This window comes from Leptonychotes weddellii, chromosome 5 (assembly GCF_054177405.1).
Source record: "Leptonychotes weddellii isolate Sample4059 chromosome 5, ASM5417740v2, whole genome shotgun sequence".
In the NCBI taxonomy this organism is placed as follows: domain Eukaryota; kingdom Metazoa; phylum Chordata; class Mammalia; order Carnivora; family Phocidae; genus Leptonychotes; species Leptonychotes weddellii.
The window spans coordinates 115,790,012-115,803,986 of record NC_138373.1 but is presented as its reverse complement, the minus strand read 5'-3'; the positions used below and the strand labels follow the sequence as shown (position 1 = coordinate 115,803,986).

Below are 13,975 nucleotides of genomic sequence, written 5' to 3'. Positions count from 1 at the left end.
GTAGACGCTGTTATGATCCCCATTTCACAGATGAGGAAACTGAGGCACAGTGACTTAACCAAAGTCATACAGCTAGTGTGTGGCAGAGCTGGGATTTTTAGGTAGCAATCTGGGTCCAGAATCCTGCATTTTTAAATGCCTCTTAAACCAAATGACTAAAGTTCATGTCCTGACTCTCCCACTTAAGCAGCTAGCAGTTAGGAAAGGCACCAAACATCTCAGAGCCTGGTTACCTACTGTGAAAAGGGTATCTGTTAACACCAGTTGCTCTGATGTGTTGGGATGAGATGAGGTGTATGAAGTTCCTAACATGTAATAAGTATTCAAGTACTTAGGACATTATCATTCATAAGTACTTTATAAGTTTATGTAATTTCATACATTGACTTTGCATCCATTTGAAAATGGATTGCAAAGACAAAATTCTACCCTCCTGCAACTTTTTTGGGCCCATTTCCTGTGTTGCAGCATTTGATGGTTATGTAGCTCACCAAAGAGTTCTGATCCCCGCCTCATCATCAAGTTGGCTGGACCATCTGTATGATTTGGATGCCTAGACTCTAGACAAGGTCTCTGCCAGCTGTGGAGTCCACAGCAGTGAGTTTGACAAAAACTGTCGGCAGTTCCCTTTCGCTCTAGTGAAGTGTTAGCTAAGGTTGGGTACAAAAGAACTCACCAGTATGCTCTATACTGTGGGTCTCTAGATGCAGAATTTAGAAATGGGCTTGCCTAACTGTCTGATCCCATGAGCTGGCTTCTAAGGAATGGCTGTGGTACAGAATTTTATGTCAGTCATAAGAATGCAGTTATAAGCACATTTTAATTTACTTTCTCACTTACGTGGTCACTGTTTGCTCATTTTGATCCTGCAGAGTAAGGGTTCTAAGAAAAAGAGAATAGGTTCCTTATATACCCCCAGAGTAGAAGTGGAAATGAAAACGTTTTTCTTGATTAAGTCTATCTGTACAATGTTTAACAAGTTTCTGTGTATCTGCTTGTTTTCTTTAGTTTCTTTCTTCTTTTTTTAAAGGTATGAATTAACTGTATTTAACCCCTTCCCCAGTCTCCCACTTCTTGTGTTTTATAGCTGTGTCGATCTGAGTACATTTGGAACCAGCTGCACATTTGGCTTTACTGTTGGCTGAGATTTTGAACCAGTTACTTATCTCTTTGAGCCTTATCTGTACATTGAAAATAATAATGCCTATCTCATGGGTTTGGCAAAAGGATTAACGGGATATGTATAATGTATTTTGCAAAATGATTAATTTTTAGTAGGTAATTTACAGGGCTGGGAGCATAGCATATAAAAGAGGAAACATATGTAGGGACAAAAAACAGACTAGAACAAAGGAAAGGAGGAGAAAGTATAGGAAATAACCAAATAGTAAATAGAGGAGAAACAGATTTTATTATGGAAAGAAGATACAAGGTCAAAATAAGATCTTGTCATTTGCCACACACTGCATAGTCAGAAGTAGAAACTAGATTACTACCACACCTGAGACCAAAATCAGTCTTTTCTTTTTACATACATCAAATATCTCAGATATTTCCTCCTTCCAGGAATCTTGCCTTGATGTCATCATGGGAGGAAAACCCTTAAGAAAGTTGGATAGAAGAGTAGAGACCTTTGATACTTATCAGGTGAGAAGAAGGTAGACATGTTAGTCAATTTTAGAAGGCCATTTCAGTTTAGTATTTAAAGAGGTTATAGTGTTTGTCCAGTAAGGATCTATCTTTGTTAGGAACTAATCTTCTTTCTTTAATTATTGTCATACAGTGTCTTTTTAAAAAAAATTTTTATTACGTTAATCACCATCATCAGTTTTCGATGTAGTGTTCCATGATTCACTGTCTGCGCACAACACCCAGTGCTCCATGCAGAGCGTGCCCTCCCCAATACCCACCACCAGGTTAACCCATCCTCCCACCCCCCTCCCCTCTAGAACCCTCAGTTTGTTTTTCAGAGTCCATCGTCTCTCATGGTTCGTCTCCCTCTCTGATTTCCCCCTCTTCATTCTTCCCCTCGTGCTATCTTCTTCTTCTTTTTTTTTTTTTAACATATATTGTGTTATTTGTTTCAGAGGTACAGATCTGTGATTCAACAGTCTTGCACAATTCACAGCACTGTGAACTGTCATACAGTGTCTTATTATTATGAAGGGGTGTATTTCTTCATCATAGTGAAATAGATGGGCAGGTACTACTTTACAGAAGTACTGAAAAAAAAAAAAAAGGAGACAATATTGGCTCTCTATCCACCATGTACTCATTGGGTACCTGTTCAGATACTGTGGATACACAGATGAATGAAATACGGCTCTTGACATGGGAAGCTATTTAAGTTAATTTAATAATGGTTCTTATCACCCATTCCCAAATTTGATGGCTTAAAACAATAACAACTATTATCATTTTTTGTAATTCTATAGGTGACCTGGTAGTTCTTCTCCTGATCTTACGTGGTTATGGTGGCTGTGACTGGAGTCATCCGGAGGCTTATTTGGGATGCTGGGATGAATGGGCTTTTCTCCTTTTTCATATAATCTCAAGGCTTCTTCCTCTTCACATGGATCTGTTCAGTGTCCATCTATCAGGTAACTGATCTTAATATGTGTTGGCAAAAATCAGTATTCAAGGGGGGGATGTAGAAGCTGCCAGTCCTTTTTGAAGCTAAGTCCAGTATTGATACAAAATCTTTTCCACTGCATTCTGTTTGTTACTGTGAATCAGAAGGAGAGGTATATTGGGAAATTGACTCTCCCAAAAAACAAAAAACTTCCATTAATTTGTAACATTTGCTAATTTTCTTAGTGTAAATAATTCCACCTTGGCTGATTTCAAGCCAGGGTAACATCGGTGAACACAGAATTAGGAAGAGACGAGCACAGTTGATTCTTTTTTTTTTTTTCTTTTTTCAATCTTTATTTATTTAATTTTTTTTTAAATTTAAATTCAAATAGCCAAGGTATAGTACATGTTTGGCACGGGGTGTTATATTGAACTAATGAATCACTGAGCACACTTGATTCTTGAGAGCTCACGCAGGCTGGCTACAGCATATCACTGGTATATACCAACCAAGGCTCATTGTGGGAGAGAACTGCACAAAGATAAGAACATCAGAATTTGAGGTTCATTGAGGGCCATGTTGGGATACCTCCATAGAAGCAAATAGTCTAATGGGAAGGACGATTCATAAAAAGATAATTACATTATTAGTGTTCAGAAGGATATGGTAAAAGGGCATATTAAATGTACAATTAGGAACACAGAGAAAATAAATGTCTGTGCCAGGGTATGTCAGTGAAGATCCATTCACAGTAGAGGTGATGATTAAGCTAAGTCTTGAAGAAAAAGTAGGAAGGAGTTCACCGAACAAAAAAGAAGATATCCAGTTAAAAGGGACATCTACAAGTCCAAGAATTGTTACTGTAAAATTACTTAATGAATGGCAAAATGTTTTCTTTTTCATGTTATTGTAGTGAGTACGTCTTGGCTATTGAAGTATTCCATCCCATTGTTCATATTCACCAAACCCTAACATTCTGATGTCTAAATTATGTCTCCTCCCAAATTTTCATATGTAAAAGTTGCACAAAATTCTTTGTCAGACCATGTGGCTCAACTTTTGAAAAGAAATTTGGTTCCTATCAGTAGAAGTTCCTTAGAGGGCAGAAACAGAAAGAAAGGCTAAAATGTCTTAGTGGTTAGATTATGAAGGTTCTTGAATACAGTTTAGTAAGTCTGGAATTTATCCTGTAGGAAATGAGAATCCCTCAATTTCCAAAAAAGTGGTTGCTTGAATGTATTCATTTTCTGTGGCTACTGTAAAAAATTTTGATATAAATTTTTTAAAGATTTTATTTTAAAGTAATCTCTACAGCCAGTGTGGGGTTTGAACTTACAACCCCAAGATTGAGTTTCATGCTCTATCAACTGAGGCACCCCTAAAAATTTTGATATTCTTGGGGTGCCTGGATGGCTCAGTCGGTTAAGTGTCTAACTGAGATTAAGGTAGTAATCTCATGGGCTGTGAGATCCACCCCTGCATCGGGCTCTGCACTGAGAGTGGAGCCTGCTTGAGATTCTCTCTCTCCCTCTCCTTCTGCCCCTCCCCCAACTGGTGCATGCATATTCTCTCTCAAATAAATATTAAATTTTTTCTTAAATATTCTTAATGGCTTAAGACAGAACAAATTTTTTATCTTACAGTTATGGAGGTCAGAAGTCCAAAATCAGTCTCACTAGGCTAAAATCAAGGTGTTAGCAGGGCTGCATTTCCTCTAGAGGTTCTAGGGAAGAATCTGTTTTCTTGTCCTTTTCAGTATCTAGAGTCCACCTGCAATCCTTGGTTCATTATCACTTATTTATATCACTATAACCTCTTGCTTTTATCACATCTCCCACTATACACTTAGATCCTTTCACCTCCTTCTTACCAGGACCCTTGTGATTACATTGTGTGCTTGCAGATAATACAGGATAATCTCCCCATCTCAACATCTTTAACTCAGTCACATCAGCGAAGTCTCCTTTTCCTTATAAAGTAACATTTGCAGGGGGGCCTAGGTGACTCAGTCGGTTAAGCATCCAACTGTTGATTTTGTCTCAGGTGATGATCTCAGGGTTGTGAGATCTAGCCCCACGGCTGGCTCTGTTCTGAGCATGGAGCCTGCTTAAGATTCTCTCTCCCAGGATATCTGGATGGCTCAGTCAGTTAAGCGTCTGCTTTTGGCTCAGGTCATATTCTCGGGGTCCTGAAATCAAGCCCTGCCTCAGGCGCCTTGCTCAGTGGGGAGTCTGATTCTCCCTCTCTCCCTGCCCCTCCCCCTTATTTTTGCTCTCTCTCTTTCAAATAAAATTAAAAAAAAAAAGATTCTCTCTCTCTCTCTCTCTCCCCCTCTGCCCCTCCCTCTACTCATGCTTACATGCTCTCTCTCTCTCTCCCCCCCTAACATTTACAGGCATTAGGGATTAGAATGTGGATAACTTTGGGGACGCCATTATTCAGCCTACTACACACAGTAATATTTATGTTTTAGAAGTATCACTCCTGATCACATGCAGAGTTGATTTAAGAAGTGTGACACAGAAGTTCAGGAAAATAAATTATGGGCTGTTGCAATAGTCCAGATAAAGCCTTGACATAGAAAATAAATTATGGGCTGTTGCAATAGTCCAGATAAATTGACCTGCTAAAAATTAATCATTTTGCAATAGTCCAGATAAAACATTAAAATACAGAAAGCTCATTTAACTCACTTCACAAAAGCATTAACAGATGATGTATCCCTTCTGTAGCTATTTAAAGACAGACTGAGGATGTGTCAATGGGGAGAGAAAGGGACATACAGATTTCAAAGATGTCTAGGAATTGGGACTAACAAAGATTTCATGACCAGTAAAGACTAGGGAGTAAAGGAGAGAAAAAAAATCAATGTTGACTCCAATTTTTGGCTTCAGTTAGGTGATTGTGATATAATTAAACTACAGAGAATGTATGAGAAATGGTCTGGGGGACAATTAATTCAGTTTGGGTCATATTGTTTGAGTAGTTCTTGGACCATTGTGGTGGTGAGGTTAGAGACCATTGGAAATTCAGACCTGGAACTGCCATAAGAAAGAAATCATCTGTGGAGAATATGTTGATTAGGAAGAGAAGTTTAAGACTATAACTCTAGATTAATAATAAATAAATAGGGAGATGGAATGTACAGCATGGGGAATACAGTCAGTAATATCATAATAATTTTGTATGGCGGTGGATGGTAACTAGATTTATTTTGGTGATCAGTTCATAATGTATATAAATGTCAAAGCACTGGTGGTGGAGCCAGGCTTTGACCCCCAGTTAGTCTCTGAATCCTGAGCAGTGCTCTTAGCCACTCCACCACAGGGCCCCCACCCAAAAGTTTTGTTAATAATATTAGGCTGAGAACAGATACAGTAACAGGCAGCTACATCTCTTACTGAGATTGTACCACAGTGGAGTGACCACAGTTTGATCCCACCATCAATGTGCACTCATAATGAATATGTGGAGCTGTGGAGTAGAACCATTCTTCCCTAGATCCATAGATGTTTAGAACTGTAGGGTTATAATAATAATGATAATCAGTTTTTTTGTGGTATATTACTCTTTTAATATGCTGCTGAGTATTTTCCAACATTCACTATTATATGATTTTTTTTCTGCATAACAACCATAAGTAATATTGCCTCTAGTTTTTTTTTTTTTTGTCTGTAGTATTTTCGTTAGATTTGGTTTTACTTTGCTGATTTTATAGAAATAATTTGAAGCTTTTCTTCCCTCTCTGTGCTCTGGAATAGTTTAAATAATATTCTAGTTACCTTTTTCTTAAAATTATGATAGAATTTACCTGTAAAACTGTATGTTCCCAGTTTCCAGCCATTATTTCTTTGAATAAACTTTCTGTCCCTTTCTCTCTCTTTTCCTTCTGGAATATGTAATGGGACACGAGCCTGGAGAACTACATAGGAGTCAGACCATTGTGAATCTCTGAGGAACCACTGGAAGATTTTGAGTAAATTCCAGACAAGATCAAGTGAATGAATGAACACTGTCACAGCCAAGCTGATCAAGGGAAGGGTGAGGGGTGTGACTGGAAACAAGTCAACAAATTAGAACTCCATCATAATATCTCAGTCAGAAATAATGAAGGCTTGTATTAAGCCTATGACAGCACAGATGGAGAGATAAAGATATTTAACATGTACAAATGATTGTAGGCTGGTAGGCATAGAATTTGGGTGGAGAAAAGGACTATCTACAGTAACTCCTGGTTCATGACTGGGACACTTACCTGGACTGAGCTGGACACTGGGTTGTGTGCTATTGACTGGAATATAGGACCTAAGAGGAGGAGCAAGTTTGAAGGAAAATATGATGAGTTCTATTGGGAACATGATGAATAAAAGGTGCTTCTGAGATGCCCTGTTATGGCTAATGGGCAGGTGAAAATCAGGCTGGAAACTAAAGCTAAGAATTGGGACACCTGGGTGGCTCAGTCGGTTAAGTGTCTGACTCGATTTCAGCTCAGGTCATGATCTCAGGGTGGTGAGATTGAGCTTTATAACAGGCTCCGTGCTGGGCGTGGAGCCTGCTTAAGAGTCTCTCTCTCCCTCTCCCCTCCCCCTCCCCCCCCAAAAATAAATAAAGCTGGGGCTCTTTTGTGTATGGGTAGTGGCCAAAGTCATGGTGTGGTATGAAGCTACCAAGGGAAAGTATACAGCTGCATTGTCCAATATGGGAGCCACTGGTCACATGTAATTATTTAAATTTAACCTTGAATTAGTTCAAATAAAACAAAAAATTCAGTTTCTCCATTGTACTAGCCATACCTCAAGTGCTCAAAGACTGCATGTGGCTTGTGGCTACTGTATTAGACAAGCATGGATTATAGAACATTTTCATCTTCAGAGAAAGTCCCATTGGACAGCACTGGTATACAGAGTGAAAAGAGCAGAGGTGTGAAATATATCAGGACCCTGATATTACTGATATCTGTGTGGTCACTGAAAGAGCTCGACAAAAACAGGCTGAGGAGGTGTCTCCATCCACTGAGTGCTTTCTAATGAGCTTGGCACTACCTGCTTTCATATGCTATCTCTGATCTCCAAACTGCCCTATAGTAGTGGCAATACTAATTATTTTTATTAAGGCTTGTTAAGGTTAATTTTCCCAAGACCCCAAGAGCTGGATTTGTAACCCAAGTGTCTGTAATATTCCAAATCCAGTGATTTTTCAATTGTTTCAGGCTGCCTCACGTAGGAAAACACAGACACAATGATGCTGAGAAAAAAGAGAAGAAGGGAATTTTATGAATGTGAATGACACATGGCACCAAGGGTTCAAGTAAAGGTCAGGTCAGAAAATTATGAGTATAGTCAGGTTATTCATCACAAATTTTGTTGAGAACAATTTCAGTGTAGTGTAGGGGCTGAAGCCCTTTCGGAGTGTACCCATGTAGAGCCTAAGCCACTTGAGCCTGTCCTTTTAAGAAGTTAGATTCGGAGATTCATCTTGATACAAAATATGGTTTACTAAAAGATATTTCAAGTTTTTCTAAATTACCTATTAAATTCCTTAAGACTGTATCTCTCCTCTTTGGAATAGTCAGAAGACGCTGAATCTTATGATATACTCCTTATTGCTTAGTTTCCAGCTTCTAACCTTGGCCTGGTCACTAAACTCTCCAGAGTTTTTTTCCCCGCTATCTGTGAATGAATTTGGAAATATCTACCTTGCTTACCTAATAGGGATGTTTGGGCATCAAATGAAACAATATATTTGATAGTGAACTCTGAAGTGATATGTAATATAATTTGCTATCCCCAATCTATCAGGCAAAAGTAATGTTTAAACACCACAGATTTACCTACAAAGTTTTGTGCATCTAGTGCACATTTTCATTTAAAGTTATTAGTGTGTGTGTGCATGTATATATATATACATATATATATAAAACTATATAAAGTTATATCTTTGGAGAAGAATAGAAAAATGTATGAGCAAGTGTTGAATTTCCCCAACACAGCCTTCCAGCTTGACACTTGATTTTTGAAACCAATAATCATGGGTTCCTGTGGTCAGTTCTGATTTAATCTTTATGCCCTGGCTAACTCCATCAAAACTGAGAGAGAAGAGATATTTCCCCTCTCTAAGATGTTTAAGAGAAAAGAAAAATGATTCAAGCTTCCTATCCAAGGAAACTCAGAGTATATAGGATAGGTATTTCTAATTGTTTTGTTAACTAGATGAATACTTACATCTAGAACCTGATAAGTTTGTGGAAAAAGTCAACATTAGTTCCTGAAGAAGCAAATCCCATTGATTACCTTAACTGGAGAGCTCCTCGAATTCTGTTTGCTTTTGAAATATGCTGATGACTGGAGGTTAGAATGTTCCTAGGAACACTAACTGAACCACTGTGGTTCAGTTAAAGTGAGTATAAGCACCAGAGGATGTATATTTATCACTAGACCATGGAAAACCTAAAAGGTCTTCTCGTGCTTCTCTGGACCTGGACTCAGCAGCTGAAAATATTTTCTGCCCAACAAAAATAGTGCTAGGTTCCTTAATTCCCAGGGTTTAAACACTAAAGTCTATCCCATCTATGTCTGAAGTAACTACAAGGAGAATCCTTAATGTATTTGGTCAGAATAAATCAGAGGAGTGTAAATTATTTGTCAATAAAGTAGTTCTTAGTATCCTCTGGAACTTTTCTAATTAGCCTCGAGGCATATTGAACTCACAAGAAGTTACTGGAAATGTCAGTTATTAAATAGACATTTTACCGTAATTGAATGTTAGTGTCACACAGTTCAGACCACAGGCCCTGGCAGCCCAGAGAAAGGGTGGCTTGTAGCAAACTGTGCACTGACAGGAAACAAAGTTCTCAGTGGGTCCCACCACAGTGCTTTGGCGTTGCAGGAGGGAAAAATTATCAACCACCACCCCAGCTGTTGCCACTGAGTTGCTGTCATTGAAATAATCTGATGGTCAGGTAAAATATGAAGAAAACCAAAGTCCTGGTGGGATTTTAAAAACGCATTATTATGTGTGTGTGTGTGTGTGTGTGTGTGTTTTTCTTGAGGTTTATCATGTTACTGATAAATGGTCAAAGTAAGGTGCAGAGGGAAATCCCTAACCTCAGTGGTGGGGTTAGGCCATTGACTTGGACTCTGTTTACTGATATTTTAGCAAAATAGATATGAAACTCATCTGTTTTTCAAATGTGTGTGTTTTTTAAAATTGGGATAGAATTGTTATATAACATTATATAATTTCAGGTGTATAACATAATTTGATATCCGTTGTGCACTATAAACTAGTCACTACCAAAAGTCTAGTTAACATCCACTGCCATGTAGTTGAACCTCTTCACTCATTTTGCTCCCCCACCCCCCACAGTCCCCTTCCCCTCTGGTAACCATCAATCTGTTTTCTGTGTCTGTGACTTTGTTTCTGTATTGTATCATTTGGTTGTTTAGATTCCACATATAAGTGAGAACGTACAGTATTTGTCTTTCTCCATCTGACTTATTTCACTTAGCATAATAAACTCAAGGTTCATTCATGTCACAAATGGCAAGATTTCATTCTTTTTGAAGAATGAATAGTATTCCATTGCATATATATATATATATACCACATCGTCTTTATCCGTTCATCTATTGAGGGACATTTAGGTTGTTTTCATATCTTGGCTATTGTAAACCATACTGCAGTGAATGGAGGGCTGCATATACCTTTTGGAATTAGTGTTTTTGTATTCTTTGGATAAATACCTGGAAGTGAAATAGTTGGATCATATGGTAGATCTGTGTGAGGAAGCTGAATACCGTTTTCGATAGAGGTTGCACCAATTTACATTCCCATCAGTAGTGCGTGAGACTACTCTTTTCTCCACAGTCTCTCCAACACTTGTTATTTCTTGTCTTTTTCATAATAGCCATTCTGACAGGTGTGAGGTGGTATCTCATTATGGCTTAGATTTGCATTTCCCTGATAATGAGTGAAAATGAACATCTCATTTGCCTGTTGCCCATCTGTATGTCTTCTTTGGGAAAATCTCTATTCAGATCCTCTGTCCATTTTTTAATTGGGTTGTTTGTTTGTTTTTAAGATTTTATTTATTTATTTGAGAGAGAGCGAGAGAGCGCACGCACACAAGCGGGAGGGAGGGTCAGAGGGAGAGGGAGAAGCAGATTCCCTGCTGAGCAGGGAGCCCAGTGTGGGACTCAATCCCGGGACCCCGAGATTATGACCTGAGCCGAAGGCAGACGCTTAACCAACTGAGCCACTTAGGTGCCCCTGGGTTGGTTGTTTTTTTTTTTAATTTTTGAGTTGCGTAAGTTCTTTATATATTTTGGATATTAACTGCTTATCAGATATATGATGTGCAAATATCTTCTCCCACTTAGTAGGTTGCCTTTTCATTTTGATGATGGTTTCCTTTACTGTGCAGAAACTTTTTAGTTTGATGTAGCTCTATTTGTTTATTTTTGCTTTTGTTTTCTTGCCTTTGGAGTCAGATCCACAACACCACTAGGACCAATGTCAAAGAGGTTACTGCCCATGTTTTCTTGTAGGAATTTTATAGTTTCAGGTCTTACATTCAGATCTTGAGTTCATTTTTGTGTATTGTGTAAGATAGTGGTCTTGTTTTATTCTTTTGCATGTGGCTGTCCTGTTGCCCCAGCGCCATTCATATGTGGTTTTAAGTTACCGACTAAGGACCAAGAATCCTTAACTGGTTGAATTTAGTCTGCTGACTTCCAGACAAATAGGAGAAATTGTCATCATCTATGCCCAAGATAAAATGCCATCATTGGATAATGCTGCTGCAATTCTTGATCAACTACTATACATCCCTGGTCCTAGTGGTGAGATTGATTTATGAAGTGATGCTTAATTGGCCCTTGTGACATTAGGATTTCTTCCCTTCTCTTTAGGGCTCATCCTCTTCTCTGTGCCTTTAGCCCCATCTCTGGCTTCCTCAAGATCCTCTACAGATCATTCCTCTGATCCTCTGTATGTGCTCAGTCTCCTGTGTCTTAAATGATACCGAGAAAAAGCAAATGAACAAATGATCCTCCTACAAATTTTCACTCACCTCTGTTAGTAGTATCTATCTTAAATGTCAAACTCAGTGACATCATTATCTAAGGAGAAGACTGTTTCTACTTTGCTAACCAGACCCTGTATCTACTGTACTAGTGTATCCCTCTATCCGAGATGAGCCCTACATTCTTTCATAGTCTTTGAGTAATACGTTTACTTGACCTCATGTTAAGTGAGCCGAGGGGGCACACTTAAGCTTCTTCCTTGATCCTAGTCTGCCTTGTTTCCCTGCCAGGTAACTCAGGGTCCCTTCTGTGACTGGTAATCTACCATAAAGCGCATAGGGACCAGAACTCCAGAGCCTGGATTAGCTCTTACAAGTCCTCTTTCCCTAGGATTCGGGTTTTGCATTTGGTGGGAATTCCTGTTACAAATGGACAGATTTCCTGGGGCATACCAGTGTCAGACTGACTATCACATGTTACACATCGTGTAATGTCATATATCCTATCCTCAAAATAGAGAGTTAATTACTATGTGCCTAAAGTTATTATTAAAAAGAAAATAGTGTTGTGGCTTCACTAATCAATTTTTTTTTCGTAGTCAAATGGTAAGCGAGGGAATAACAAGCTTTAGCACTCATAGAAGCTGCAGTCTTTTATCTACCCTTGCTGGGATTATTAGATCTGAATGGCTGAGCTCTTACCACTTTAAAGAAAAAATGGTACTCCAGTTTCGTTTTTGGGAGCCCTACTCTGTACCCAATCCTTTTTGGAAGGAAGCTTGGCAACCTGTCTGGCCATTACCAGTCCTCAACACTGGATAAAGCACTCTTTTAAGTCAAGCAGACCTAGAATAGCAATGTCACCACTTACCTGGCTCTTAGCATTATGATTGCCAGGTGACTCCTGAGTTCTGGTGACCAGTGGGTTACTCTTGGCTTCCTTTTCGTGTTGAAGTCAGCTTGGACTGCATCTGTATTTGTCATGCATGTGTCTTTGTAATTATGATTTTGGGATGCTGGCTGGCTGTATATCAGGGGTTATTCATAAGCTAGCTTAGTCTCCAAAACTTAGGCCTGTGTCTTTCTAGTTTCCTCTCTTCACCACTAGCCCAGTATGGGGGACACACCATCTAGAGTATGACCATTTCCTCTTCCAGATTCTGTTCCAAATTTAAAAATATGTGGAAAGAAAAAAAATGCAGAAAGACACTTTAATAAGCAAAAAAGAGTTCTCAATATAGGCATGATGATGGTTTATTCACTTAGAGAAGACATGCTATTATCTGTTAATTTTTAATTAGTCAATAATAACATTAATACAATAATAGCAATTAATGCTAGTAAGTTACAAGTGCTACATAACTCACGTGCACTGTCTCATTTATTGTTTACAACATCCTATGCCATGAGTATCCATATTTTCCTTGTTTTATAGAAGAGGAGCCCAAAGAACTAAGTCACTCTGTCTAAGCCATAAGTCAGTAAGTAATAGAGTCAAGATTTGATTCTAATTTTCTTTAGATTATATTATGTAAATGAGCTCTTCACTTCTACACTATAATTCCACCGTAAGTAAACAAGTGAAGTAGAGTCCTAGCAAGTTGTGATGATGGCTGGGTAAGCAGAGCCAGTTAAATCCCAGCCTGTGAAGTTTGCATTTGATCCCATAGGCAATAGGTAGCTAACACAGATTTTTGAGCCTGGGTTTAATGTGGTAAAATTCACTTTATAGTAGCTGGATATTGATGGCCAGGAAAGATACACAGATGAGTAAGAGGTATAAAGACCATCTGAAAGTCTATTATGAAAAGATAACATAAAGCCTGAGCCTGTATGAGAAAATTATAAACCTTCATATTGAAAAATATTAAAAAAAACAAAATAAATGGAGATATATACTGTGTTTTTAAATGTTTATAGACAAGAAGACTCACCACTTTAAAGATATCAGTCTTTTCCAAATTAATCTATGGAATCAGTAAAATTTTAATTGATATCTCACAGATTTTTTCTAATGGATCTTAACAAATGGATTCTAAAATGAATATGGCAAATTAGGGTCAAGAAAACCACAACACTGCTGAAGAACAACTAGGTGGGTTACAATAGATCATGACTTATAATAATTAAGACAGTGTAGTATTTGTGCATGGTAAAACAAAATGACCAATGGCAGTGAAGAGAGGCCAGCCACAAAACAAATGATATATGGAAACCTGGTATTACAGAATTGGTGTTTCAGATCATTGGGGAATAGTGCTCAAGAAATGGTGCTGGGACAATTGCTTATAAAAGAAATTGGATTCCTAGCTCACACTATACATAAATTTTTTTCTTGTATGAATTTAGAGCTTAAATATGAAAAACAATGATTTAAA

At 38.3% G+C, this 13,975-nt stretch overlaps 1 protein-coding gene across 1 annotated transcript in view; it reads left to right on the top strand.

The window, feature by feature from the left end:
* The window catches only part of LOC145721835 (uncharacterized), a 112,857-nt gene that overhangs the window by 17,669 nt on the left and 81,213 nt on the right, over positions 1 to 13,975 (top strand). Inside the window, exon 2 of the mRNA XM_081822028.1 lies at positions 2,436 to 2,600. Coding sequence (XP_081678154.1) covers positions 2,436 to 2,600 — 165 coding nt within the window. The remainder of the gene's footprint in view (positions 1 to 2,435; positions 2,601 to 13,975) is intronic.